The 25,381-nt window shown below is 47.1% G+C and overlaps 2 protein-coding genes across 8 annotated transcripts in view; one reads left to right on the top strand and one right to left on the bottom strand.

Annotated features, from left to right (window-relative positions):
• Positions 1 to 25,381, bottom strand: part of GABRB1 (gamma-aminobutyric acid type A receptor subunit beta1) — a 277,599-nt gene that overhangs the window by 211,764 nt on the left and 40,454 nt on the right. The window contains exons 1-3 of one of the 7 annotated variants that reach the window (XM_034432892.3): positions 7,027 to 7,252; positions 6,665 to 6,756; positions 5,907 to 5,974 (exon numbers count right to left, since the gene is read on the bottom strand). The exons of 2 other annotated variants lie outside the window; for them this stretch is intronic. In XM_034432892.3, the coding sequence (XP_034288783.1) occupies positions 5,907 to 5,974; positions 6,665 to 6,756; positions 7,027 to 7,106 (240 nt within the window). In that variant the 5' untranslated portion in view covers positions 7,107 to 7,252. Of the gene's footprint in view, positions 1 to 5,906; positions 5,975 to 6,664; positions 6,757 to 6,985; positions 7,366 to 25,381 lie in introns of those variants that run through there. 4 more of the 7 variants (XM_060690876.2, XM_034432893.3, XM_087875273.1 and 1 more) reach the window with 4 other exon arrangements.
• Positions 8,884 to 14,032, top strand: LOC148112676 (uncharacterized). Its single transcript, XM_087875274.1, has one exon. It carries the CDS (start codon positions 10,264 to 10,266, stop codon positions 10,894 to 10,896), a length of 633 nt encoding a protein of 210 aa, XP_087731400.1. The 5' UTR covers positions 8,884 to 10,263; the 3' UTR covers positions 10,897 to 14,032.

The raw sequence follows: 25,381 nt of genomic DNA, 5'->3' as shown, positions 1-25,381 counted from the left end.
GTCTTCCCTCACCCTCTGAGTCAGGAGGGAGCGGGACACCCTGAACAGGGCAGCCAGGCGATTCTCTGCGGACGCGATGACAATGGCGAAGTAGTGACGCTTTGCCGTCGCCAACTCCACCAGGTAGGCCCATGTGGCCGACCATAACTGGGACCGGTCAGATTGAGAACAACTGGTTCTCCAACAGCTCTCTAGGCCTTGGCTATGTCGCTTCATCCCCCGGAGCTCCTCGGTAAACCAAGGGGCCACCCGGGATCTGCGACATGTCAGAGGCCGCAAAGGCACAACCCGGTTAAGAGCCGCGGCAGCAGCCACATCCCAGGCCTCCACCAGGATTGTGGCCGGGGCGTGGGAGAGAGAGAGAGGTATCATCCCAAGCTCCACCTGGAACCTCTCTGGGTCCATCAGGCGCCTGGGGCAGAACCAGATGGTCAGCTCTGCCTCCCAGCAAGGAGGGGCAGTGTACTGGAAACCCAGCCGAAGGAGATAGTGGTGGGTCCATGACAGGGGATAAATAGAAGACAATCCCCCACCGAGCCCCACTCGCCACTGCTCCGAGACAAAAACAAGATCGGGCATGTGGCCCCCCTGTGTCTGGCCCTGAATGATCTGAGTCAGGTTCATAGCTGCCATGGAAGCCATGAACTCCCGAGCCACCCCTGACGCCCCACCCAGGGACGGCAGATTGAAGTCCCCCAGAACAACAAGTCTGGGAAACTCCACCACTGGCCCCAATAGGGTGTCGAGCAGCCCAGGCAGAGCTGTTGATACGCAGCTGGGAGACAGGTATGCAATCAACAAGCCCAACTGCCCACATGGGCCCCACTTCATGAGGAGGGCCTCATACCCATCTATCTTAGGAGCAGTGACCTCCCGTGGGCTAAGGGTCTCCCTAATAACAACTGCCACTCCCCTACCCTACCCTGGGCCCTTGGCTGATGGAGCACCCGGAAGCCTGGTGGGCAAAGTTCAGTCAGAGGGCCCCCCCATTGAGCCCAACCAGGTTTCCGTAATGCAAGCCAGATCTGTGTTTTCCTCCTCAATCAAATCACGAATGAGGGGAGCTTTGTTAACCACAGACCTGGCATTAAAGTAGATCAGCCTGAGCCCAGTAACCCTATCTCTCAAACCCCCAGGAGGTCGGATAGAACTAGGAGGGTCGGAGTTGAAGTTCAGTTAAATTAATATTAACTTACAATGTGCCAAAATATGATTTTGGAGGATTGAAAGATACCTTTTCAGTTCTAGGATGCATGAACAATGGAGCCCTAATTTTACATTTTACATCATTTTACATAAAAGTTTTTAATTTTATGATGGCTCAGGAAGGCAGTACAGGCCATAAAACCAGAAACTTCTGCCATTTTCATGGATTGGGTTAGAATTTTAAAAACTACTTTTTGCATGACAAGATAGAACATGTCTGTGCAGAAGGATTTCTTTTTTTCAAGTTTCATATTCAATAATGAGGGTTCAATACTTCATTTGAACAAGTGGACCCACATTACCTGCTGGTTTACGTGACAAGCATCAATATGCTGAAAGAAAGCATGCAGAATACTCACAAAGGGATATCTTCTCATAATTTTCACATATACACCACATATGTGAAATGCCATATACACAAATAAGGAAAACTGTTTTGGACTCTCACTTCTCCATACCCATATAGAGTTGTCTAAGAATACCACTCACTAAGTTAACAAAAAGTTAATAATGAAAAGTTAATAGTATGTATGCAGGATTTGACAAGCCCTCAGATATTACATCAATATTTCAGATACTGCTGTGCCTGGGAGCCCTACGGGCAGAAAGTCAACATAAAAAAGAAAACATTATTTCCAAAGCACAAAATTTCTCCTTGTTTGTGGATTTTTGTTAACTATAGAGTCATAGAATGGAAAAGTTGGAAGGAATTGGTGATCATTTACTCCAACCCACCCCCCATGCAGGAATTCACTGCTAAAATATCTCTAATTTATTCACATAATTTAATTACCAGGCTAGGATATGTGATAGAGATGTTCTCAAGTCAGTTTCACTTTCTCTATTTCCAAAGATACAACATCTCTACCGTTTTTCCCCGAAAATAAAACATCCCAATAATAAGCCCAATTGGGCTTTTGAGCGCACGGGCTATAAGCCCCCCTTGAAAATAAGTCCCCCCAAAAAAACTTATGCACATGCGCAGCCGCTCCCACAAATCGTAGCTTGCGCACCCCTTCTCTTAGTGGCGGCCGCAACGAGCGGCCACAAACAAACTCTTGCCAGCCCTAGCCCTGTCGACCTGGGGGGAGGGGTACTGGCGCCAGACCTCTGAGCAGTGGCCGGTATGGGCTGTCTGCGCAGCCATGAAGCAGGATCTGCATGGCCAGTTCTTGCCTGCAGCATTGCCAGCGAGGATCAGGTCAGAGCTGCTGCCACTGCCACCTAAGATCAGCAGGCCAGATTTGGTGAGCCGGACGCATCGCTGCCACTCCAGAGAAGAGGAGCTGCAAGAGAGCCCATTTCTGACGTTTTTCTGAGTGGCAGTAGCATGTTCAGCTCCCCGAATGAGGGTTGGCGATCTCGGCCCGTGAGGGGTAGTGGCACATGGGGAGGGGTGGGGAAGCGGAGAAGCGAGAATTCTGCCGCTCACCCAAACCCCAGATCTCCTGTTTGCCCTGCAGGCTCTTCAAGAGGAAGGCGATCGAGCTTTTGCAATCCAAGCCAGCGCTTCTTCTTCTGCTCCCCTTTCCTCCCCCCTGGAGCCAAACCAGAGAACAAAAGGATGGCTGGGAAGTGTTTAAAAGAGAGAATCCAAGGTGCTGGTTCTCAAGTTACACACCGCTGGTGGGGGGGGGGAATTAATTAAATCATAGTTTTCACCCTTGAAAGTATGGTAGGCATTTTAAGTATGGTCCTTGGATAATCATAATTCTATTGAGGAGAATAAATATTTCACTGTAACTATTTCTCTCTTAATCAGTTCATCAACATAAAAACACTGTGGCACAGATAATAAAACAGGTCAATTATTACAGCACCCTGGCCTGAACCCAATAATCTTTGAATTAACAGGTTGTGATTTAAGAATTTGGTCCTGTGGAATTTTGCAGGAAACAGCATATATCTTGTTTGTGGACCTAAAGAAGAGGTTAAAGCAAAAATTTGCTATAGCAATGACTTTCAAAAATGTAGCAAGCCTGTAGTAAAAGATTCCTGTTCCAGTATTATCTTTCCTCATGTGGAATCTGGAAACCCAGAGCAAAGAAAAGATGGAAAGTCTGAATGGATAAAAGGAAAATGGAAGGGAATAGTATGTGTATCTTTGCATTTGCAACCATGAACACTAAAGATGATCTTGATCATCTTTTTATTTATTTATAGAATTTAGAAACTGCCCAGCTCCCCCCCAAAGGGATTCTGGGTAATGTACAAGTAAACTATAAAAACTGTAAATAAATTACGAGTAGGCAAAGATGGTTAAATGCAAAGTTAAGAAACCAAGGGGAGGGTTTTCAGGGCACTAACCAAGCCCATGGCTGTGTGCTCCTCTGTGAATCCCAAGCAAGATGGGAGAATCAGGTTTTCAGACATCTCTGAAAAGCCAAGAGAGTGAGGAGTTCGCCTCACCTCTGGAGGGAGGATGTTACAAAGGGTAGAGGCAACGGCCGACAAAGTTCTCTTTCTGAACCTTTCTGGAGATGTGCTGGGATGCTTTTGTTCTCAGTAGCCTTAGTTCCTTAGTTATTATTTCTTACTGTGGTTTTGATACTTTATGATGTCATTTATTTATTTTATTTTAATTTTTTTATTTTATGTTTATTTCTGTTTTTTTTAAAAATCCTGGAGCAGCAGGGAAGTACCTGAGGATTGGAAAAGAACTGATGTGGTTTCCATCTTCAAGAAAGGGGGAAAAACAGACCCAGGAAATTACAGATCAATGAATCTAACATCAATACCTGGAAAGATCCTGGAAAAGATAATAAAAAACCAGATCTGCAAACAACTAGAAACAAATAAAGTTATAATTAGTAGTCAGCACACGTTTGTTAAAAACAGATCAATGCAAACCAATCTTATTCATTCTTTGATAAAGAGACTAAATTATTAAACCAGCTAAATGCTGTGGACATAGTATACCTAGATTTCACTAAGGCATTTGACAAAGTAGACCACAACTTACTTCTTGGTAAACTAGAAAAATGTGGAATAGACGACATCACCACCAGATAGATTTTTATCTTGCTGACAAACCATACTCAACAAGTAGTCCTTAATGGTACTACATCGACATGGAGAGAAGTAAGCAGTGGGGTACTACAAGGCTCCATCTTAGGCCCGGTATTCTTCAATATCGTCATAAATAATTTAGATTAGGGAATAGAAGTGGAACTCATCATATTTGCCAATGACACCAAGTTGGCAGGAATAGGTTAGTACAACTACCCCAGAAGATAGGTTCAAGATCCAAATGGATCTTAACAGACTTGAATACTGGGCCCTATCTAACAAAATGAAATTCAATGTAAAGAAAAGTAAATTTTTACACTCAGGCAAGAAAAACCAAATGTACAGGTATAGATTAGGTGAAATTTGGCTCAATAGCAGTAACTGCGAGAAAAATTTTGGAGCCCTAGGGAACAATCACTTAAATATGACCCATCAGTGTGCTGCAGCTGCCAAAAGAGCCAATGCAATACTAGGTTGCATTAAAAGAGGGATGAAATCACGATCACATGAAGTGTTAGTACCACTTGGTGGCTTGGTAACACCATACTTGGAATACTGCATCCAGCTTTGGTCACCATAATATAAAAAAGATGTTGAAAGTTTGGAAAGAGTGCAGAGAAGAATAACAAAGATTATTAGGGGACTAGAGGCTAAAACATATAAAGTATGGTTGCAGGAACTAAGTATGTCCAGTCTAGTGAAAAGAAGGACCATTATAGCAGTGTTCCAATATTTGAGGGGTTGCCACAGAGAAGAGAAGGTCCACCTATTTTACAAAGCACCAGAATATGAGACAAGAAGCAACGGATGGAAACCAATCAAGGAGAGAACAAACCTAGAACTAAGGAGAAATTCAAAGGCAGGTATCTTGAAGAATGTGCAAGAAGTCATGTTTAATTCCTGATGTTATTTTAAATTCCTTGGGGAAGTTCCTTTTGTTAGCACAGATATTCAGCATAAGCAGTTCTCAATTACTGCATCTGCATAAGAGGCAGTCAAAACAGACTGGCAGAAGTTGGGGATGGGAGGGATCAAAAGAGTTCAGTAAGAGGCAGCAATGCAGCTGCTAGGCAAGTAGATATATTATACAGACTCTACTACCTAGCCTCTCAGTGAATGATGACAGGAATTAATTATCTAAAACATATAAACCCAGTCTTACAACTGAAATAAAATTCATATGAATTCTTAAACATCCCCATCTCACCCTAAATCTTATCTGGATATTAATAACTAGATTGCCGAAAAGGCTGTAGTGGCAGGAATAATGTACAGAGAGCCTAACATACATACCTAACCATATTACGGCTGTGCTCCTCCTCTTTTTTCCATTTCCCTATGTATTATTTGGATTTTCATCTTGCGATTGTACCATAATTTCTAGCCTTTCCCGGATAGACCAGGCCGATTCCAGAAAGCACGAATGTGATCTGGTTGCTGTCCATCGTTCTGAAACTCCACTACTGAGCCCCGGTAGTCGGCAGATGGCACTCTCCTACGTGTTGACAGCACCCAAGCTACTTCCCCCCACCCCCTCCCTCAAATAGACAGATGGATTTCTTCAGCACCCAAACAAACAGGATCTTTCAATGTTGGACTCTGAAAATTTTTGCGCTTTTGTAGAATGCTTTCTGCCATGGGCCTTCCTTGCCCCTATAGCTCATTCTTCTCTTTTTCAAAGAAGTACTCACCATGTTGACTTCAGAGACCATGTCTATACTGGCGATCTCTATTCTCATCCCAACATCAACAGGAGAACCTGGAAACCGAGATGGGTGATTTGTTGTGTGTGTTTTTTTAATGACCAGCTAAGGAAATGAATTGGAACCTTCATTCCCACTTGTTTTTTTTTTTGTTGTTTTTTTTTGAGAGAGAGAGAGAGAGAAGGAAAGAAATTGCATTCTTCTGCCCATATGTTGCACTCAGGGAGCAGTGATTGATTGTTTAAGACTTTTGTGAAAGCCAAAAGCTAACAAATCTGACTGCTTGTATGAACACTGGCAACAGCCAATCTTTGTCCAACATGTGTGATTGTAAACTTGCATACCTTAGTGTGTGTGTAAGAAAGAGAGGGAGAAATTAAAAAAAGATATCTTTGGGATAGTATGCAGCAGCCCCTCATCAGTCATAGCTGGTTTAACAAAGCTAAGCAGAATCCAGTCTGGACAAACTTGTAAACTAGATTAAGTAATTTAAGAAATCCCAGAAGACAACGGCAAATCACTCTTCCAAATGGTTGTTAAATAACAGTGTCACATATGGACACGTAGATGATAGACACATCTATACATAGATGAATTCGATTCGAGGATTCTTTCCCTTCTACTCCCGAGACTGGACGTGCTACTTAGCAGGCAGGCTGATTAACATTCTTACCAGCCTTCTGCCTCCGAATGGAAGGCAGCGCACCGCATTGTCTCCTGTTGTAAACAAATCAGGGGAGAATTACCTCCAAAATCCGGCCTTAAGCGAATGTCATATCCTTTGAGCAATCGGTCCACCGTCTCTTTCACGTAGGACATGTTGCTGGGCTCGTTCACGCTAAACAAGGCAGAAAGAGAGAAAGTGATTCAGGACGAGGAGGGTGACACCCTCCTATTCCCGGCCACAATCTATTTATGTTTGCCTCCGGGGGGGGGGTCGAAATCAATAAGGAGGCTCAGGAAGGCAGGCGATGCAACCTGCACCACACACGGGCGCGCGGACACACGGGGGACTGGGGAGAGAGAGAAGGACAGACAGACACGCACGCATATACACGGATACCCACCCCACATATGCGCCTCCTTGAGCCCAAGCGCCCATCCTCACCTCTTAGCATAGGAGACCACAGCTATCATCACCGGAAAGACAAAAATCCCCGCGCCCTCTCGGAGCTGAACTGCCCACATTCCTTCCTCCTGGTGAACACCGGATGCTTCTTTTTTATCCCCTCCCCCCTTCTCACTCTCCGCCCCACCCGCGAAGATTCAAGGAATGCAACTTTCAAGCCACAGGCAGGGCGCCGCCACCGCCGCCGAGAACAGCGCCACGCATGCGTGACACTGGTTCAATATCTGAAGATCCCGGTCAGCGTTGGCCACTAGGCCTGTCAAGTGAGCCGCGCCGGAGGTCCCTGCTCGCTCTGCAGAGGGTGGCCCGCTGAAAGCCGAAAGTTCTTCGGCCCGGCAGAAGGTGAAGGTGAAGCTCATCGCAGTTGGGCTGCAACACCTCCCTCCCTCCGTTGGTGCCTCCCCTTTCCTACCGCTGGTTGGTAAAAAGGGAGCCAGTTTAGAGCTTAGCCGGCCGCGTTTTATGGCCAAAGCTATGGCTGGATGTCACAAGCCCCATTTCCTCGCTGCTGTTTTATATAGCCATAGATAGGATCAGAATCTACCATTACCTTATTTCAAGCTACTTTTCTCCTGCTGTATCTAGGGGATGGCCCTGGTGTCAGTTGTCTCCTATCCATCTACATATCAAATCCACTGCTCAAGTTTGGAGACTATAGATGACAAAGGGCTAAGGCAGTCCTAAATAACAATATCTCTTTCTTCCCAAGTTTCCTTTAAAAAAAAAAGGATGAGGGGACATAAAGTAATTTGACTTCCACCAGATTGGAGTCCCCTAAGCAACAGGAAGGTTTGCACCTACAACAAGAGATGATACCCTGTACATTCACTCATTGTTGCTGTGGGTAATACAGTAGTAAAAAAGGATTTTGGTCCTTTCCGCTCTGGTGATTTATAGCATCTTCCAGCATCACCAAGCCACCACTGTGGCATATGTTGATAAGAAAGATGGACTTTATTTTGCCACCACAAAAGTTGGAAGGTGCCATAAGAAGCTACGAATCATTAGTGTGAAAAAGGTCTTCTCCTGCACTTCTCTTCTGAATAATAGGGTGGTGAAATCAGGACAGGTATTCAGCTCACCACCTAGGAAAATATAGGAAACACCATTCATTCATGACTTGTTCCCTCCCACTGCTTTGCATAATTCAGTGCAGAAGGACTCCAAGCATAGGCTCCTGGTAGCCACAGTCTTCTATTACTCAGTCTGTCTTGCAACATCTCTTGAAAGATATGAAGGAGTAGAAAATGCAAAGGAACAAGGTAGGTACACCTCTAACATTATTGGCTAATCCATGCTGTTAGGAAGAGAAGAAAACAGAAGGGACACTAGGGGATCCGCAGGAAGGTTATCAAAATCAAAAAGGTTAAACTGATATCTATGCACTACATCACTGAGGCCATCTATTTTACATCTTGACTTTTTCAATCCCCAGCTCCTTCAACAATCCTGGAAGGGTCCAGCTGATTTGCTTCCTGGGGCAGTTACCCCATTGTTATACAGATTAAAGAGAGAATTCAGGAAAGCACATGAGAACTTCTTTCACAATCTGCCTTGTCTGTTGCACTAGGGCAGGGGTTTGCAACTTTAAACACTCAAAGAGCCATTTGGACCCATTTCCCACAGAAAAGAAAACACTGGGAGCCACAAAATCTGGGTGAGCGTGGCCAACTCAATATCACTCCCACCCAGTCACATGACACACACATTCCGCCATGCCTACCCAGGTTTTGTGGCTCCCAGTGTTTTCTGTGGGAAATGGGTCCCTCTCTCCCTCTCATTTCTGTTTTTCTCTCTTTTTCCCTACCCTCCCTCTCTCCCCCCTCTCTCTTTCTTTCTCTCCACCTTCTCTCTCTCATTTATTTCCCGCTCTTTTTCCTCTCTCTCATTCTCTCCCTCCAGCTCTCTCTCATTTCTCTCTCCCTCTCCCCTTCTCTCTCTCCCATTTGTTTCTCTTTTTTCCTCTCTCTCACTCCCTCCATCATTTTTTCATTTCTCTCTCTTTCTGTTTTTCTCACCTTTTCTATCTCACATTTCTCCCTCTCTCCCTCCCTCTCATTTCTTTCTCCTTTCCCCCTTCGTCCCTCCCTCTCATTTCTGTTTTTCTCTCTTTTCCCCTCCCTCCCTCTTTTTCTTTCTTTCTCCTTCTCTCTCTCATTTGTTTCCCACTCTTTTCCCTCTCTCTCATTCTCTCCCTCCAGCTCTCTCTCATTTCTCTCTCTCCCCTTCTCTCTGTCTCATTTGTTTCTCTCTTTTTCCTCTCTCTCATTCTCTCCATCCATCATTTTCTCATTTCTCTCTTTCTCTCTCCTCTCTCTCTCACTCATTTCTCTTTCTCTCTCTCCTCTCTCTCTGTGTCTCTTCTCTCTCTCTCAGAAAGCCGAGGCTTTGCCAACCTGGCGAGTTCTCCTTGGTGCGCTTTACTACTCCTTGTTAAATCCTCGCGGTTACAACGCCACACACACAGGCTCTGTTGCCAGGCGTTGTGGATTGGCTAAAACGCGAGCAGCTAAATTAGCTGGAGAATTGCTGTTCACGATTGGTTCACACTCTCTGACAGCTAGCTATTTAAGGAGCTGTCAGACAGGATTGTCTTGTTGCTGCTACGCGGAATTGTTCTTGTTCTGTTGATGTTAAATAAAGTTGGTGTTCAAAGAACCTAGCCTCTTGCCTGTCTGCCCATTGGATTCTACACGTGGCGACAAGGATGGGATCTTTCTGAAGTGAAGGTTGATGGAGACATCAACGGAGCTGAGGCGAGGAGCCGTAGTTGCCAGGAGTTGAGGGTGACGAGTCATCACCTCACGACAATTCGATTCCAGTTACAATGGCGGCAGCCCTCCCGGCATTCACGCCTTTCGAGCCAGCCTCGGAAATCTGAGACGATTACCAAGAAACACTCGGTTTGAGTGTTTCTTGCAAGCTAACGACCTAGCTGACTTGTCTAGCACTTGGAAGAGGGGCTACTTCCTTAGCTTGTGTGGCTGAGAGATCTTTGGAACAGCTAGGGCTCTGGCTGCCCCCCAACCAGTGTTTGCGATGCCTTGGGAGACCTTGCTAGAGAAGTTGACGCGCCACTACTCGCCCGCTCCCTCGAAAATTGCTAGGCGACATGCATTCCACCAGAGAGCTCAGAGGGAGGGGGAGTCCATCAACGAGTATATGACCTCCCTACGAATGGCGACACTGCATTGAGAATTTTGGAAGCTTGATGATATGCTCCTGGACCAGCTTGTGTGCGGAGTGCGGAACCTGAAGCTGCAGCAGAGGTTGCTGGCCCGCTCAGACGTGACTCTCCCTATAGCGTTAGACGAGGCCAGGGCCACCAAGATGTCTGCCAAGTCATTGGCCAAGATCCAACGTTCTCAGTCTGGTGGGGGACCTCCAGCTAATGCCTCTCAGTCCGTCCATTATGAAGAGTCGGACCAGGACGATGCCTCCGAGGTGGATGGCGAGGTGAGCTGCCTCAAGACAACCAAGAGTAAGACACGGCTACCCCTGGTCAAGATCTCCCAGGGCTGTTGCTTGGGCTGTGGAGGCTCGCACAACCATGCAGAATGCAGGTTCCGGACCGCCGTCTGCCGGCGCTGTGGAAAAAGAGGGCACCTTTCCAGGGTCTGCCGTTCTGCTTTTCCAGCCCCAGAGGGTACCGGGGAACCAGGGCCCAAGCAACTGAAGACCAGACGGCCCGGACACCGCGATGTGTGTTTCATGACGTCTCTCTATGGTGAGATCGCAGCGGTGGCCATGCCTCTGCCCCATTCACCGAGAGCAAGATCTATGTTACCATCCTATTGGAGGGAGTCCCCTGCAAGATGGAGGTTGACATGGGCTCCTCCAAATCATTGATTGCATGGCCCACTCTCAAAGCCTTGTTTCCTTCTATCTCCCTGCGGCAGTTACAGCCTTGCCACATTAAGCTGAGGGATTACCAGGGCAAACCAATCCCCACTCTAGGCTGTGGCACCTTCCATGTAGTTTACGACACCTTTCCGGTTGCCTGCCACTGATAGTCGTGCGCAACAGCCTTTCCAGTTTGCTTGGGTTAGAGTGGTTTGCTGCCCTACACCTCGGCGTGTCCGGAATCCACTCAACCAACCCTGACGCCACTGCTGAACTAATCCACAAATTTGCTGATGTATTTGATGGGCAATTGGGTAAATACACCGGGCTTCCCATTTCCTTTAATTTGGATCCCCAAGTGGTGCCAATCCACCTGAAACCGTGGAGGGTGCCTCTTGCTCTGCGGCCCCGGGTGGACAAGGAATTAGACAAGCTGATAGCTCAAGGGGTACTTCAACCGGTAGAACACTCTAAATGGGAAACACCTATTGTAATTCCCCTCAAGCAAGACAGATCGATTAGAATCTGCGCTGACTATAAGGGGACCATAAATAAGGCCCTCCAGGCAAACCATTACTCTGTGCCCATAGTTCAGCATTTGTTACACTCCCTGGGCCAGGGTAAAACCTTCGCGAAGCTGGATTTAGCTCAAGTTTATCAACAGCTTCCGGTGGACGATGCCACAGCCCTGGCCCAGACAATTGTAACTCACCAGGGTGCTTTCAAGTGTACCCGCCTACAATTTGGGGTTAGCATGGCCCCTGGGATTTTTCAGAGTCTCATGGAGCGCCTGCTTCTTGGGCTTAATGGGGTAGTGTCCTATTTTGACAATGTTCTGATCGTGGCTGCTGATCAGGCGGCGCTCATCGCTAAGCTTAGGGCAGTCCTTACCCGTTTTAGGCAGGCAGATCTGAAGTTGAAGAAAGAAAAATGCAGGATAGGAGTTCCACGGGTTGAGTTCTTGGGCTTCCTTATTGACTCCTGTGGCATCCGCCCTGCCCCCTCAAAGGTGGATGCAATTAAACACGCCCCAGTCCCTACGAATAAATCCGAACTGCAGGCCTTCCTTGGCCTCCTCAACTTCTACGCGGTGTTCTTGCCCCATAAGGCTTCCCTGCAGAGCCTCTCCATAGGCTCCTGGACGCCAAAGCCCCTTGGCACTGGGACCACAAGGTGGCTGCTTCCTTTCAAGCAATTAAGGACATCCTCACCTCCGACGCGGTCCTCTTGCAGTACGATGACAGTTTGCCACTCTCGTTGACTTGTGATGTCTCCCCCTATGGGGTGGGGGCTGTTCTGAGCCATATCCTACCCACCGAAGCCGAGGCGCCTATCACGTACTATTCCAGGACCCTGTCGGTGGCAGAGAAATTATAGCCAGATCGATAGGGAGGCGTTTGCAGCCGTAGCGGGAGTTAAACGCTTCCACGACTACATCTATGGGAGGTTTTTCTATCTTGTCACTGACCATAAACCGTTGTTAGGGCTGCTGGCAGGGGACTGGCAAACCCCTCAGATACTGTCATCGCGCACGTCTCGATGGGCGGAATTCTTGGCGGCTTATTTGTATCAGTTACAATATAAGTTGGGAAAGGCCATTGGGCATGCTGATGCCCTTAGCCGCTGTCCTCTCCCCTTGGCTGTCCACGATCCAGCCCCAGCGGCTAATGTCCTCCTGGTAGACGACTTGCCTTCCTTAGTGACCTCCACAGACATCCACACCCAGTCAGCTTCGGACCCGATTCTGCCCAAAATCCTGGACTGGGTATGCAGGGGCTGGCCACCATCTCAGGCGCCAGCGAGTTCATCCCTTACTACCACAGACAACATGAGTTGTCTGCTCACAAAGGCTGCCTCCTGTGGGGTAACCGGGTAGTGGTGCCCTCCAACCTCAGGCATAAGATTTTGTCTTACCTCCACAATGCCCACCGGGGCATTGTCCACATGAAAGCCCTTGGCTGTAGTTATGTCTGGTGGCTGAACATCGACCAAGACATTGAGGACTGGGTGGCGCGCTGCCCGCAGTGCCAGCATTCTAGGCCAGTCCTTCCAGTGGCCCTTGTGCAGAAGTGGGAATCTTCCAGAGCCCCTTGGGCGAGGGTACACCTAGACCTCGCGGGCCCTTTCCAGGGTCAAACTTTCCTAATCGCAGTAGACGCACATTCCAAGTGGGTAGAACTTGCCCTCATGCAATCCACCACTTCAGCTGCAGTTATTAGGGTTCTGGAGGGTCTGTTTGACACCCATGGGTTACCGGATACCGTAGCCACTGATAATGGGCCGCAGTTCACCTTGGCACCCTTCCAGCTGTTTCTTGCCCGGTTGGGCATTCACCATGCCCAGATGGCTCCATTTCATCCGGCTGCTAATGGGCTGGCGGAAAGGGCCATAAGATTGGCCAAAGAGGCGTTGTGCCGTTTAGGCACCACAAATTGGCACCAAAAGATCCATCAGTACCTTTTGGCCCAACACACAACCCCTAGCTCGACCACCAAACATAGTCCAGCTGAACTTCTCATGGGCAGGCGGCTTCGGACGACCCTAGACCGCCTGCACCCTAACTACAACCAGGAGCCACACCCTGGGGCGCACCTACCATCCAGGGTTTTCAGTGTGGGGGACTTGGTCTATGCCCTAAACTTTGATAAGGACTTCAGGTGGCTTCCAGGGCAAATAACACAAATATCTGGTCCCTATTCATATAGGGTCCAGCTCTCTGATGGGAGAGTTTGGCGGCGGCATGTAAACCAGCTTAGAAGGAGGATCGCTGATGCAACCACCCAGCGGCCTAGCCTGGATCAACCGACTCCACCTAGTAAAGACCACACAGGGGGACCTAACACTACTCCTTATCCTCCTACCGCGGCGTTCTCAGCGGATGGCTTACTTGTAAGCGCAGGTCCGGCTGCGAGTTTGAGTCTTCCGTCCTCAAGCGAAGCACAAGCTCCAACAGTCCCCACAAGTGAGGACTTGGCTCCACCTCCTACATTATCCACGCCTGAGCCAAGACGGTCTGGGCGGCGCCGTCGTCATCCGGCATATCTGGAGGACTACGTGTGCGCAGTCTGGATGGAAAGGGGTGTTAAATCCTCACGGTTATGACGCCACACACACAGGCTCTGTTGCCAGGCGTTGCGGATTGGCTAAAACGCGAGCGGCTAAAATAGCGGGAGAATTGCTGTTCACAATTGGTTCATGCTCTCTGACAGCTAGCTATTTAAGCAGCTGTCAGACGGGATTGTCTTGTTGCCGCTACGCGGAGTTGTTCTTGTTCTGTTTGTCGAGCTTTGGTTGGGTCTCGCCATCACTAGGGAGGACGACGAGGAGGGGGCAAGCTGTTGGACTCTCCGAGGGCGTGTCATCAGCTGTTTGAGAAGTCTTTACCACCCGCACACAAAACGAAGCAAACTCTTTCATCGGAGATGGGGGGGCATGGTGTTTGCAGATGACGCTGCCTTGTGCTGTAACAGAGGGCACTCCTCCTACAGGCCAGCTTGAGGAAGGAGGGATGATGTTGACTGATTGTTAATTGATTTATTGTGCTCCTCCTTCAGGCCAGCTAGGGGAAGGAGGGGTGATGTTAACTGTTTAATTGCCACTTGATTTATTGCTGTGTATATAAAAGGCGCTACACTGCGATTGCGTGTAGTGCTAACTTTAAACCTTGTTTCCGGCTTGTGCCTTTCTCCTGCCTGTGTTTGCTGTGCTGAACCTAATTAAAGGATTGCAACTGCTTTATTCCGTTCTGGTGTTGGCTTGTTTCCAGTGCAGTTGGGTGGACTGGCCGAGAGAAAGTTAGCGCTCCCCCCACTCACCAATTTCAACTGCCTACGTTCCCTAGCTGCAGTCCGGCGAGAAAGGCTGTCGGTGATGGCAGAAGGGATGGCGCTGGGTGATTCGGAGTTGGAGGTCCCTCTAGAGGCTGACGTGGAGGAGGTGGTTGTGGAAGAGGAGAAGCTACAAACTGCAACCCCTCATCAACCGGTAGTCAGACCCAAGCTGTGCCAGCCATGTGAGGAGGACTGTGTGGAGACGGCTGGTGCGCAGAGTCAAGGGCTAGACCCTTCGGGACAGGTTTCCAGTGGGGGCTGGTGCCCTAGTTCTACTCATACCAGGCCCCAATGGCCATCTACCCCCCCATTGGGTCCGTCATTTAGAGGTTGGCGGGAGAGACATTGGACAGACGAGGAAGAGGCGGATTGGGGCTATGATAATACAGGGCCTGAATCCAGTGCTATGGATGCCATAAGAGATCGGTTTGGAGAAGGGAGTTTCCGGGACGCCCCATCTTGGCAACCCTGGGCCGCTGGGGCGGAACCGTTATAAGGCAAGTCTTGGCAGGATGAGGGCCTTTCCAGGCCAGAGGCTCGGTTTCGCATCGCTAGCCCCAAATTCCGAAGGGAACAGGAAACAGGAAAAGGAAAGGGCCAATTCGAAGACCGGGACTACCACCTGCCTAAGAGGGAGGATAGCACCAGGGGCTCCGAACAGCCATCGACCAGAAGAGAGGTAGGAGCTGGAAGGTGGGCACAATGTCCTGTGGGGGAACGGAGGCCCGTTGGAGATCTGAGGAGAGATGGGGAGAACAGACCGCCTGTACCACCCCCAGCATGGATCCCGGTTCCTGGGATGTGGGCACCACCTCCAATCTGGGGCCCTCCTGCACTGCAAGCCACCTTTGACGGGAGCCCAGACCGTGTGGCGTTGTTCTTAAGCCAGGTGGTTAGTCATCTAGACCAGTATGGTCGCTGGTATCCATCACAATGGGCCATGGTGGTAGCCATTACAGCTGTGTTAACCGGTAATGCAGCAGACTGGGTGGCGGGATTACATCGCAACCATGCTAGAGAACTAGTGGACGTGGGTAGGTTCTTGGAAGCTCTCCGGTCTGCTTTTGAGGATGACTCCAGTGTACAAATTGCGGAAGGAGATCTTGTAGCCCTCAAACAGCGGGGTGTTCCTGCAAAGGACTATGTACGTGATTTCCGGAAAATTGCTAGTCGCTTAAGGGACTGGCCCGAACGGATGCTAGTCCAGCAATTTCGGATGGGGCTGGATCGTGAGTTACGTCAAGCCTGTGCGTACTGAGGCCTGGCTCCGCGCCTGGCTGTTTGGTTTAAAGCCGCTATTGAACTGGACATTACACTCCGGGAGTTTAGGCCTCGGTCGGAAGTTAATGTGGGACAGAGAGGGGTTCCCACGGAGAGGGCCTCAGAAAAGCTGCCAACCACGCGGGTTCAAGTACCTCCGCCCAGCAGCGTCCTACCTGAAAGGTCTCAGCGACCGGCGTTTCGTTGTTTTCGCTGCAATCAGATAGGACACAGAGCGGCTGAATGTCCTGTACCTCCAGTACGAGTACAAACCCGAAAGCCGGCTACGGGGGTAGCGACCAGAGGCCGACCACGGCAGCCACAAGAACGTACCCAAGCACTTCAAGGACCAAAGTCCGTCGTAGATCATCAGGTTCGTGATATTACACCAACCACTGTGGCGGGGAGATTCCCGGTGGTGTCAGGGGACAGTGATGACAACGAGCCGGAGGACCCTATGGTGAGCAAAACTGTGTTCCCTTTTGTCATACCTGTGATGCTGAGGAATCCCCGAAGCACAACGGGTTTTCAGTATGGTGCTTTAATAGACACTGGATGTACCCGTTGTCTGGTGCGGAGAAGTGTGGTGGATGCTCTGGGCCTACAGATAAAAAAGCTAAAAGTTCCTGTGAAGTTCGAACAGATGGACGGGTCATTATTGGGGGGGGCGCCTGCTAACCACGTAACTGAACAAGTGTTGTTGGTGATAGGTGAACATCAAGAGTCCATCCAGTTTATTGTGGTTGAAAAAATGATAGAGCCAGTTATTCTGGGTCTCACATGGTTAGATAAATGGCAATCTCACATCTGGTGGGAGGGAGGTTATCGTAAGCTTAGAATCCCTTTGGGACCTGCTGTCCCGTCCCCTGCTTCTTCAGTGGGACAGTCGAATGAGGGACAGGACAATAGCTGTGCCTCCACAGAGGTGTTGCTTACACCGGACTTTCCTATTGTTTACCAAGACCTTTCAGCCGTGTTTAGTGAAGAGGAATGCGAAGTACTACCCCCCCATCGGACTACGGATTGCGCTATCGAGTTGGTGCCTGGGGCTAAGTTACCGAAACCTCAGATGTATTCCATGACCCAACAAGAATTATCCGAGTTACGACAATATATCGACAAAAATTTAGCTCGAGGTTTCATCGTCCCTAGTAGATCTAGGATGGCTGCCCCAGTCTTCTTCAGGGAAAAGAAGGACGGTGGGGTTCGGTTATGTGTTGACTTCTGAGGTTTGAATGGAGTATGTATAGAACATCTATACCCCCTTCCGCTTATGAAGGATTTGTTAGCTGCGCTATCTACAGGATATCTACAGGGTATTTACAAAACTCGATTTACGGGAAGCGTACTACCGAGTACGTATCAAACAGGGCGATGAATGGAAGACCACTTTTAACTGCCCTCTTGGTAGCTACCAATATAGAGTTATGCCGTTTGGACTTCAAGGCGCTCCAGCGGTGTTCATGCAGCTTATCAACGAAGTTTTGGATGAACATTTGTATAGAGGAGTTCTTGTTTATTTAGACGACATTCTAATATATACGCGCACCTTGGAAGAACACGTTGTGTTAGTCCGTCAGGTTTTAGAGAAGTTGTTAGCGGCTAAACTGTTTATAAAGCTTTCGAAATGTGAGTTCCATAAGTCGAAGATAGATTACCTCGGGTACAGGATCTCAAGCGATGGGATAGAAATGGATCCACGTAAAGTCCAAGCTATAGTTGAGTGGCAAGCACCGAAAACCAGGAAACAACTCCAAAGTTTCCTTGGTTTCGCGAATTTCTATCGCCAATTCGTCCCTGCATTTGCCGCTATAGCACTACCGTTAACAGACCTGTTATGCACTAAATCTCCTGTGATAAAACCAAGACCAAACCAGTTATTGCAGTGGACAGCTCAATGTCAAAGTGCGTTTGAACAGTTGAAATATCTTTTTACCAGAGAACCGATACTTAAACACCCTGATCTGTCTCGTGAATTCATCGTTCAAGCCGATGCTAGCGACGTTGCTGTGGGAGCTGTGTTGCTGCAAAAAGATGAACAGGATAGGATACGCCCTTGTGCTTATACCTCATGTAAATTAAACACCACAGAGCGAGGGTGGGCGATCTGGGAAAAGGAGGCCTTCGCTGTCAATTGGGCTCTACTTACGTGACGTCACATCCTGGAAGGGGCTACTATCCCATTTGAGGTATGGACAGACCATAAAAATTTAGAGGCATTACAAATGCCTAGATGTCTGTCCCCAAAACAACTACGCTGGGCACAATATTTTCGAAGATTCAATTTCAGACTCAAATATGTGCCAGCAGGAAAGAACTTCCTCGCCGATGCACTTTCTCGTATGCCACAATATAACAGTAAGCGCGAGGAAGTAGTGGAATCTCTTATACCACCTATTGAGAGTGGGCATGCGGTTGCGGCGGTGTTATGGAAAGAAGCGTCCTTCTTAACGAATCTTCGGATAGCTATCAGCCAGGATACGTGGGTAAATCAAAACCAAACGTCAGTAATCTTACGAGATGGATTAGGGTGGAATGGAGATCGTTTATACATTCCAGAACCGCTTCGAACTACAGTTTTAAGATGGTGCCATGATGCCAAACCAGCAGGTCATTACGGTTTCCTTAAAACACTTCACCTGATTAGACGTCAATTTTGGTGGCCACGAATGCGTGGTGAAATTGAACGTTATGTTAAATCGTGCCCCACATGCGCGGCAGCAAAACCATGGTCAGGAAAACCACTCGGTCGATTACAATCGGTGGCTGATCCTAGTCGTCCGTGGGAGGAAGTGGCGATGGATTTTATAGTGGACCTACCGCCCAGCAATGGACATACCGTTATTTGGACAGTAGTAGACCTATTTTCAAAGCAGGCGCATTTTATACCCTGTCGGGGTTTACCATCTGCCCGACGATTGACAGACATGTTTATACAACATATCTACCGCCTTCACGGGGTCCCGAAGCGTATTATATCAGATCGGGGTGTCCAGTTCACCGCCCAGTTTTGGAGATCTTTCATTCACAGGATAGGGTCCACTCAAGGATTAAGTTCCGCCTTCCATCCCAGTACAAATGGAGCAGCTGAACGGGCTAATGCCGCTGTGGAACGATATCTACGTTGCTACGTTTCGTATCAGCAAACTGATTGGTCTGCCTTACTCCCGTTCGCTGAAGTTGCGTACAACAATATCAGCCACCGTAGCACGGGATTTTCTCCTTTCCAAATCATCTATGGAAGAGAATTCCCTGCCATACCTGAGGTAGAATCTCCAGCTACAGGGGTATCTACACATTCCGGTTGGGCCGACAAGATCCGACAAACGTGGCCAGCAGTAAAAACGGCGCTTCAAAAAGCAGCAAATGAATACAAACTTTATGTTGATAAAAAAAGAGCCGACCCAAACCCATTTTCTGTAGGGGATCACGTGTATCTATCGACAAAATACTTGAAATTACGATTACCTAGTAGGAAACTAGGTCCCAAATACATAGGTCCTTTTCCTATAATACGTGTGATCAACCCTGTCACTGTCATGCTTAAGCTACCTTCACTGTTAGGAAAAATACATCCTGTTTTTCATAGCAGCCTCCTTAAACCTGTCAAAGAGGAAAGGCCCACACATCAGCCTGTTTCCCCGGGACCGAGTCATTCAGATCAATATGAGATAGATAAAGTATTGGATTCACGTCTACGTAGAGGCAGGTTACAGTACTTAGTACGGTGGAAGGGTTATCCACTAGCACAAGCATCTTGGGTAGCAGCTCCAGACGTTCATGCCGACCGGTTGCTCCGTCGGTATCATCGTAAATATCCAAATAAACCAGGTCCCAGTGGGTAGAACGGTTGCTATGCTAACATCTTTATTTTATTTCCTGCAGGTGGACTCCTGGTAGAGAGGAGCCGCCTGTCGAGCCTCGGTTGGGTCTCGCCATCACTAGGGAGGACGACGAGGAGGGGGCAAGCTGTTGGACTCTCCGAGGGCGTGTCATCAGCTGTTTGAGAAGTCTTTACCACCCGCACACAAAACGAAGCAAACTCTTTCATCGGAGATGGGGGGGGCATGGTGTTTGCAGATGACGCTGCCTTGTGCTGTAACAGAGGCGTGCTCCTCCTACAGGCCAGCTTGAGGAAGGAGGGATGATGTTGACTGTTTGATTGTTAATTGATTTATTGTGCTCCTCCTTCAGGCCAGCTAGGGGAAGGAGGGGTGATGTTAACTGTTTAATTGCCACTTGATTTATTGCTGTGTATATAAAAGGCGCTACACTGCGATTGCGTGTAGCGCTAACTTTAAACCTTGTTTCCGGCTTGTGCCTTTCTCCTGCCTGTGTTTGCTGTGCTGAACCTAATTAAAGGATTGCAACTGCTTTATTCCGTTCTGGTGTTGGCTTGTTTCCAGTGCAGTTGGGTGGACTGGCCGAGACTGTTGATGTTAAATAAAGTTGGTGTTCAAAGAACCTAGTCTCTTGCCTGTCTGCCCACCGGATTCTACACTCCTTTTCTTTCTTCTTGGCAACTTTTCAGAAATCTGGGCTGGTTGAGGAGTGAGCATGAGCTAAATAAAAATTGCTTCTTGAATAAAATAATCTGTTCTTCTTTCTTCAAGTGATTTCAGAGAAGACTGCTGCTCCACTGCGGTGCACATGAGCACGCTGGCTCCGTTGGGATGGGTATGCTGAATACGCCAGCGGAGGCACATCGAAGATCTAAAAGGTAAGGCTGATGCTGGCAGTGGGGGAGGGAGACCCGCTGTGTTCGGCTGAAGAAGAGTCGCCTCAGGGGGACATGGTGAGGCTCGCTCGCCTTTTGGGCCTGACGTGCTCAGCTTCTATGGGGCCTTTGGGTGACTTCTGTCCGCTTGCCTTCCCCTCCGCCTTGGGTCCCGCTGCCCGCATCCAGCCTATGATTGGGCACTGCTTCCGAGCCAGGCCACCTGCCCACACAGAGCACTTTTTTCCTTCTCCCGCCACCACCACTGCTCAGACCCGGTGTGTGTGTGTGTGTGTGTGTGTGTGAGAGAGAGAGAGAGAGAGAGAGAGAGTGAGAGAGAGAAAAAAGAAAGAAAGAGAAAAAAAGAAAGAAAGGAAGAGGAAGGAAGGGAGAGAGAGAGACAAGAAAGAGAGAGAAGGAAGAAAGGAAGAGAAAGACAGAGAAAGAGAGAAAGAAAGGGAGAGAGTCAAGAAAGAAAGAGAAAGAGACAAAGAGGAAGAGGAAGAGGAAGGGAGAGAGAGAGGCAAGACATGAGGAAGGAAGGAAGGAAGGAAGGAAGGAAGGAAGGGAGAGAGACAGAGACAAAAAAGAAAGAGAAAGGGAGAAAAAAGAAAGAGAGGAAGGAAAGAGAGAGAGAAAAGAAAGAGAGACACAAGAAAGAAAGAAAAAGAAAAAAGAAAAAAAAGGAGAAAGAAAGAAAGAAAGAAAGAAAGAAAGAAAGAAAGAAAGAAAGAAAGAAAGAAGAAGGAAGGGAAAGAGAGAGAGAGAAGAGGAAGGAAGGACCACAAACCCTGGCACTAGACATGGCTTCAGAAGACGTTTTGAAACAGCACAGCAATTTAGGGCTGGAATGGATCTCATAGGGCAGTGATGGCTAACCTTTTTGCCATCGCGTGCCAGGAGAGGGGGTGGGGGTGGGAGGTTCAGGCGTGCCCACACCCATAATTTATGCACCCCCCTGTGCATGTGCATGCAACCCCTCTCCCCCCCTCATCTCCTGGCACGCAATGGCCTGGTAGGCCCATTTTTCTTTCTTACCTGGCACCAGATCCTCTCTATGCATCTGAGAAGGGCGAAAACAGCCTCTCTAGGAGTCTCTGGAGGCTGGGGACAGCAAAAAAGTCACTTCCTGTCCCACCAGGAGTTGGGAAATGGGCCCTTTCAGGCCTCCGGAGAGCCTCCGAGGGAGTGGGAAAGGCTGTTTTCGCCCTCCGCAGATGCATAGAGAGGATCTGGAGCCAGGTAAGAAAGAAAAATGGGCCTTCCCCACCCACCCACCCAGGCTTTCTGGAGGCAGGAAACAGCCTGTTTCCCTACTTCTGGTGGGCCCAGAAGGCCCGAAAATCAGCTGCCAGCACATGCATGCGTGCCAGAGCTGAGCTGTGGCATGCGTGCCATAGGTTTGCCATCACAGTCATAGGGCATCTAGTCCAATCCCCTGCTGCAGCAGGAAACCTTATATCGTCTTGATTATTTTGGTTCCTCTAACAGAGAGGAAAATTGCCAGAAAGGAGAAGGCGTTTACTAGGACAAGGCTGCCATGTACAGGAAGGCAGAGATAGTCCTTGACTTATGACCACAATTGAGCCCAAAATGTTGGTTGCTAAACAAGAGCATTGTTAAGTGAGTTTCACCACATTTTACTCAATCTATGACATCTCCTGGCTCTAACAGTGAATGAAGTGAGTGACGTCAAGTTGGCCACGCCCACCCAGTCACATGACCACTAAGCCATGCCCACCCATTCACATGCCCACCAAGCCATGACCACCGTTCACATGACCACCGAGCCACACACACCCAATCACATGACCACCAAGCCACGCCCACAGAACTCGTAGGGAAAATTTTTGGATTTCATTACTGGTTGAGACTATAGAAAGAGAGCAGAGAAGAGCAAGAAAGATGATTAGAGGACTGGAAGCTAAAACATATCAAGAACAGTTGCAGGAACTGGAATGGGTATGTCTACTCTAACGAAGAGAAGGATTAGGGGTAACATGATAGCAGTCTTCCAATATTTGAGAAGCTATCACAGAGAAGAGGGCATCAACCTAGTCTCCAAAGCATCCGAGGACAGGACAAGAAGTAACAAATAGAAGCTTATCAAGAAAATCCAACCTAGAACTAAGGAGAAATTTCCTGACAGAACAAATAATCAGTGGAATGGCTTGCCTCCAGGAGATAGTGCTCCATCACTGAAAGTTTTTAAGAAGAAATTGGACAGCCATTTATCTAAAGCCTGAGTGGCGCAGCAGACTAATGCTTCTGTTAAAAGGTAGTATTTAACTTCCAGCTGCCTGCAATTACTGCGAGTTCGAATCTCACCAGGCTCAAGGTTGACTCAGCCTTCCATCCTTTCTAAGGTAGGTAAAATGAGGACCCAGTTTGTGGGGGCAATAAAATTGTATAAAAAATATTTTATACAATTTTGTATAAAATATACAAAAGTATGAAGGCTATTGCTTAATGCCTTGTAAACCGCCCTGAGTCTCTGGAGAAGGGTGGCATATAAATCAAAAATAAAATTTAAAAAAATAGTATAGGGTCTCCGGCTTGAGTTGGGGATTGAACTAGAAGACCTCCAATATCCCTTTCAAATTCTGTTATTCTTTTTTTTATTGAAAAAGTTTTTCAAATACAAATCCCCCCCTTTTTTTCCCCTCCTCCCTAACCCCCCTCACCCTCCCCTCCCCCCTGTGGCTTCTTCATAATAAAACCCAAATTCATAACAGATTATATAATACTTTACCATCCCCTTACTCCATCCCCATATACTGACCCTTTCTTTCTAATAATATTATTATATCCCCCTTATACTATACATTTCAAAATGACATTCTACTATAACATTATATAATAACTCCTAATTTAGCATAATAATATTATTATATCTCCCAGTTTAGCGATTTCTGCTCATAATCTACCCTTTTTCTACCCCCCCATACATATATCTCTTAAATCAAATCTTTTATGTATATTAATATAACATTTCAAAGCAACCTTCCACTATAAAACTATATAATAAATCCTAATTTAACATTTATTCAATTCATAGTCTACCCATTTCCTTCACCCCCATCGATATATCTCTTAACTCAAATCTTTTACATATATTCATATCTAAACGTAATATCCCTTTTCTTAAACTAAACAATCAATAAACTAACCTGTTTCCACCCACTTTCCTACAAGACTACCATACTTAATAATTCGTAATATCTTTATTCTTCTGCCCACACCACTAAAAAATATTCCCTTATGTAAATAAAATCCTAAAAAAGACTTTAAGCTTGTAATCCATATGATATCTTCTGTAATGTCTTTCAGCTGGATTGTTAACTCCATCACCCATGTTAGGGTAACATAACATCCTAATTCCAACAGTATGTTCGGTATCTTCAATTACCATCTGCCCCCATCAATAGCAAATATCTTCAAAAAAAAAGAAAAGAAAGAAAGAAACAACAACCACCCGAGTGACTTTATATTTGTATTCCATATAGTGTCTATAGAGGTGTCTTTTATCCAAATAATTAATTCCAACCACTGTAATAGGGTAACAGCCAGATCATCTGCATGCCCCAATTCCATAGCTCTCTCGCCTTGTAGCTCAGCATAAACGTAGTATATTTATCCAAAAAGAAAAAAAAAGAAAGATAGTTCCAATCATTTCAGTTTAAGGCCCTTTTCACATCCCAAAAGTACAGCACTGCAGAAGTCTGTCACTCTCCTCAGGATAATATAAACCAATACTTTGCCTCAGCTATCTTTTCATGTATTCAATCATCTCTTAAATAACTGGCATTACATTGTTGTTTAGTTTAAAAAATTTTGTTTTTGTGTGACCTGCTTCTTCTTTCCTTGACTTTTGGTGGGTTAGATCTCCATCCTAATTTCCTTTCTATAAATTGTATATCAACTGTTTGATTTTCATGCTGATCTATAACTTGATCTTGTTGGTTTTGCTTTTGTGGCTTAAATCTCCATTCTGGTTCTGTGAGTTTTATATCAACTGATTGATTTCCGTGCTGGTCTGTAACTTGGTAAGTCATCACTTTAGAATCCAGAGCCGCCTCTCTTATATTTATAAATGGTCCAGCTGAGACCTCTGAAGGAGAATCCAGAAGCGGCTCATCTACAAGAACATCTGTAACTTGTTGTTTTTCTTTCTTTCTTTTTTTTATTGCAAAAGTTTTACAATTACATTTTCACCCCTTTTTTTCCACACCCCCCTCCCCAAACTTCCCATCCTCCCTAACCCTCCCTAACCCTCCCCCCCCAGACTTCCCTATTATGTACTCATAACTAATAACACTGATATATAAGCTTGAACCCATCCCTCCCCCTGTATAATTTTTCCTCTTTGTCTCTTTACATTAAAATATTTCTAATACATTATTTTCAAATAAAAGCTATTTGATACTTTCTAGTTAGGTATTTGTTCTGAACATATTCTATCCACCTTTTCCATTCCCATTCATAAGTCTCTTGTGAACAATCTTTTAAATATGCTGAAATCTTCGCCATCTCTGCAAAACTAGCCATCTTCAAAGTCCATTCCTCGATAGTAGGCAAAGCTTCATTCTTCCAGTATTTACCTATCAACAATCTTGCTGCTGTTATCATATACAATATCAGTTTTGTTTCACCCCGTGTAAAACCCTTAACTATGCCCAATAAA

The sequence above is a fragment of the Pantherophis guttatus genome, chromosome 8 (assembly GCF_059756535.1).
Source record: "Pantherophis guttatus breed Tessera chromosome 8, ASM5975653v1, whole genome shotgun sequence".
In the NCBI taxonomy this organism is placed as follows: Eukaryota; Metazoa; Chordata; class Lepidosauria; order Squamata; family Colubridae; genus Pantherophis; species Pantherophis guttatus.
The sequence above is the reverse complement of the archived record's forward strand: the minus strand, read 5'-3'. Positions and strand labels throughout refer to the sequence as shown.

What these genes read in the sequence shown, in the direction of transcription:
- LOC148112676 (XM_087875274.1), top strand. Translation starts at nt 10,264, where the DNA reads ATGCTCCTGGACCAGCTTGTGTGCGGAGTGCGGAACCTGAAGCTGCAG.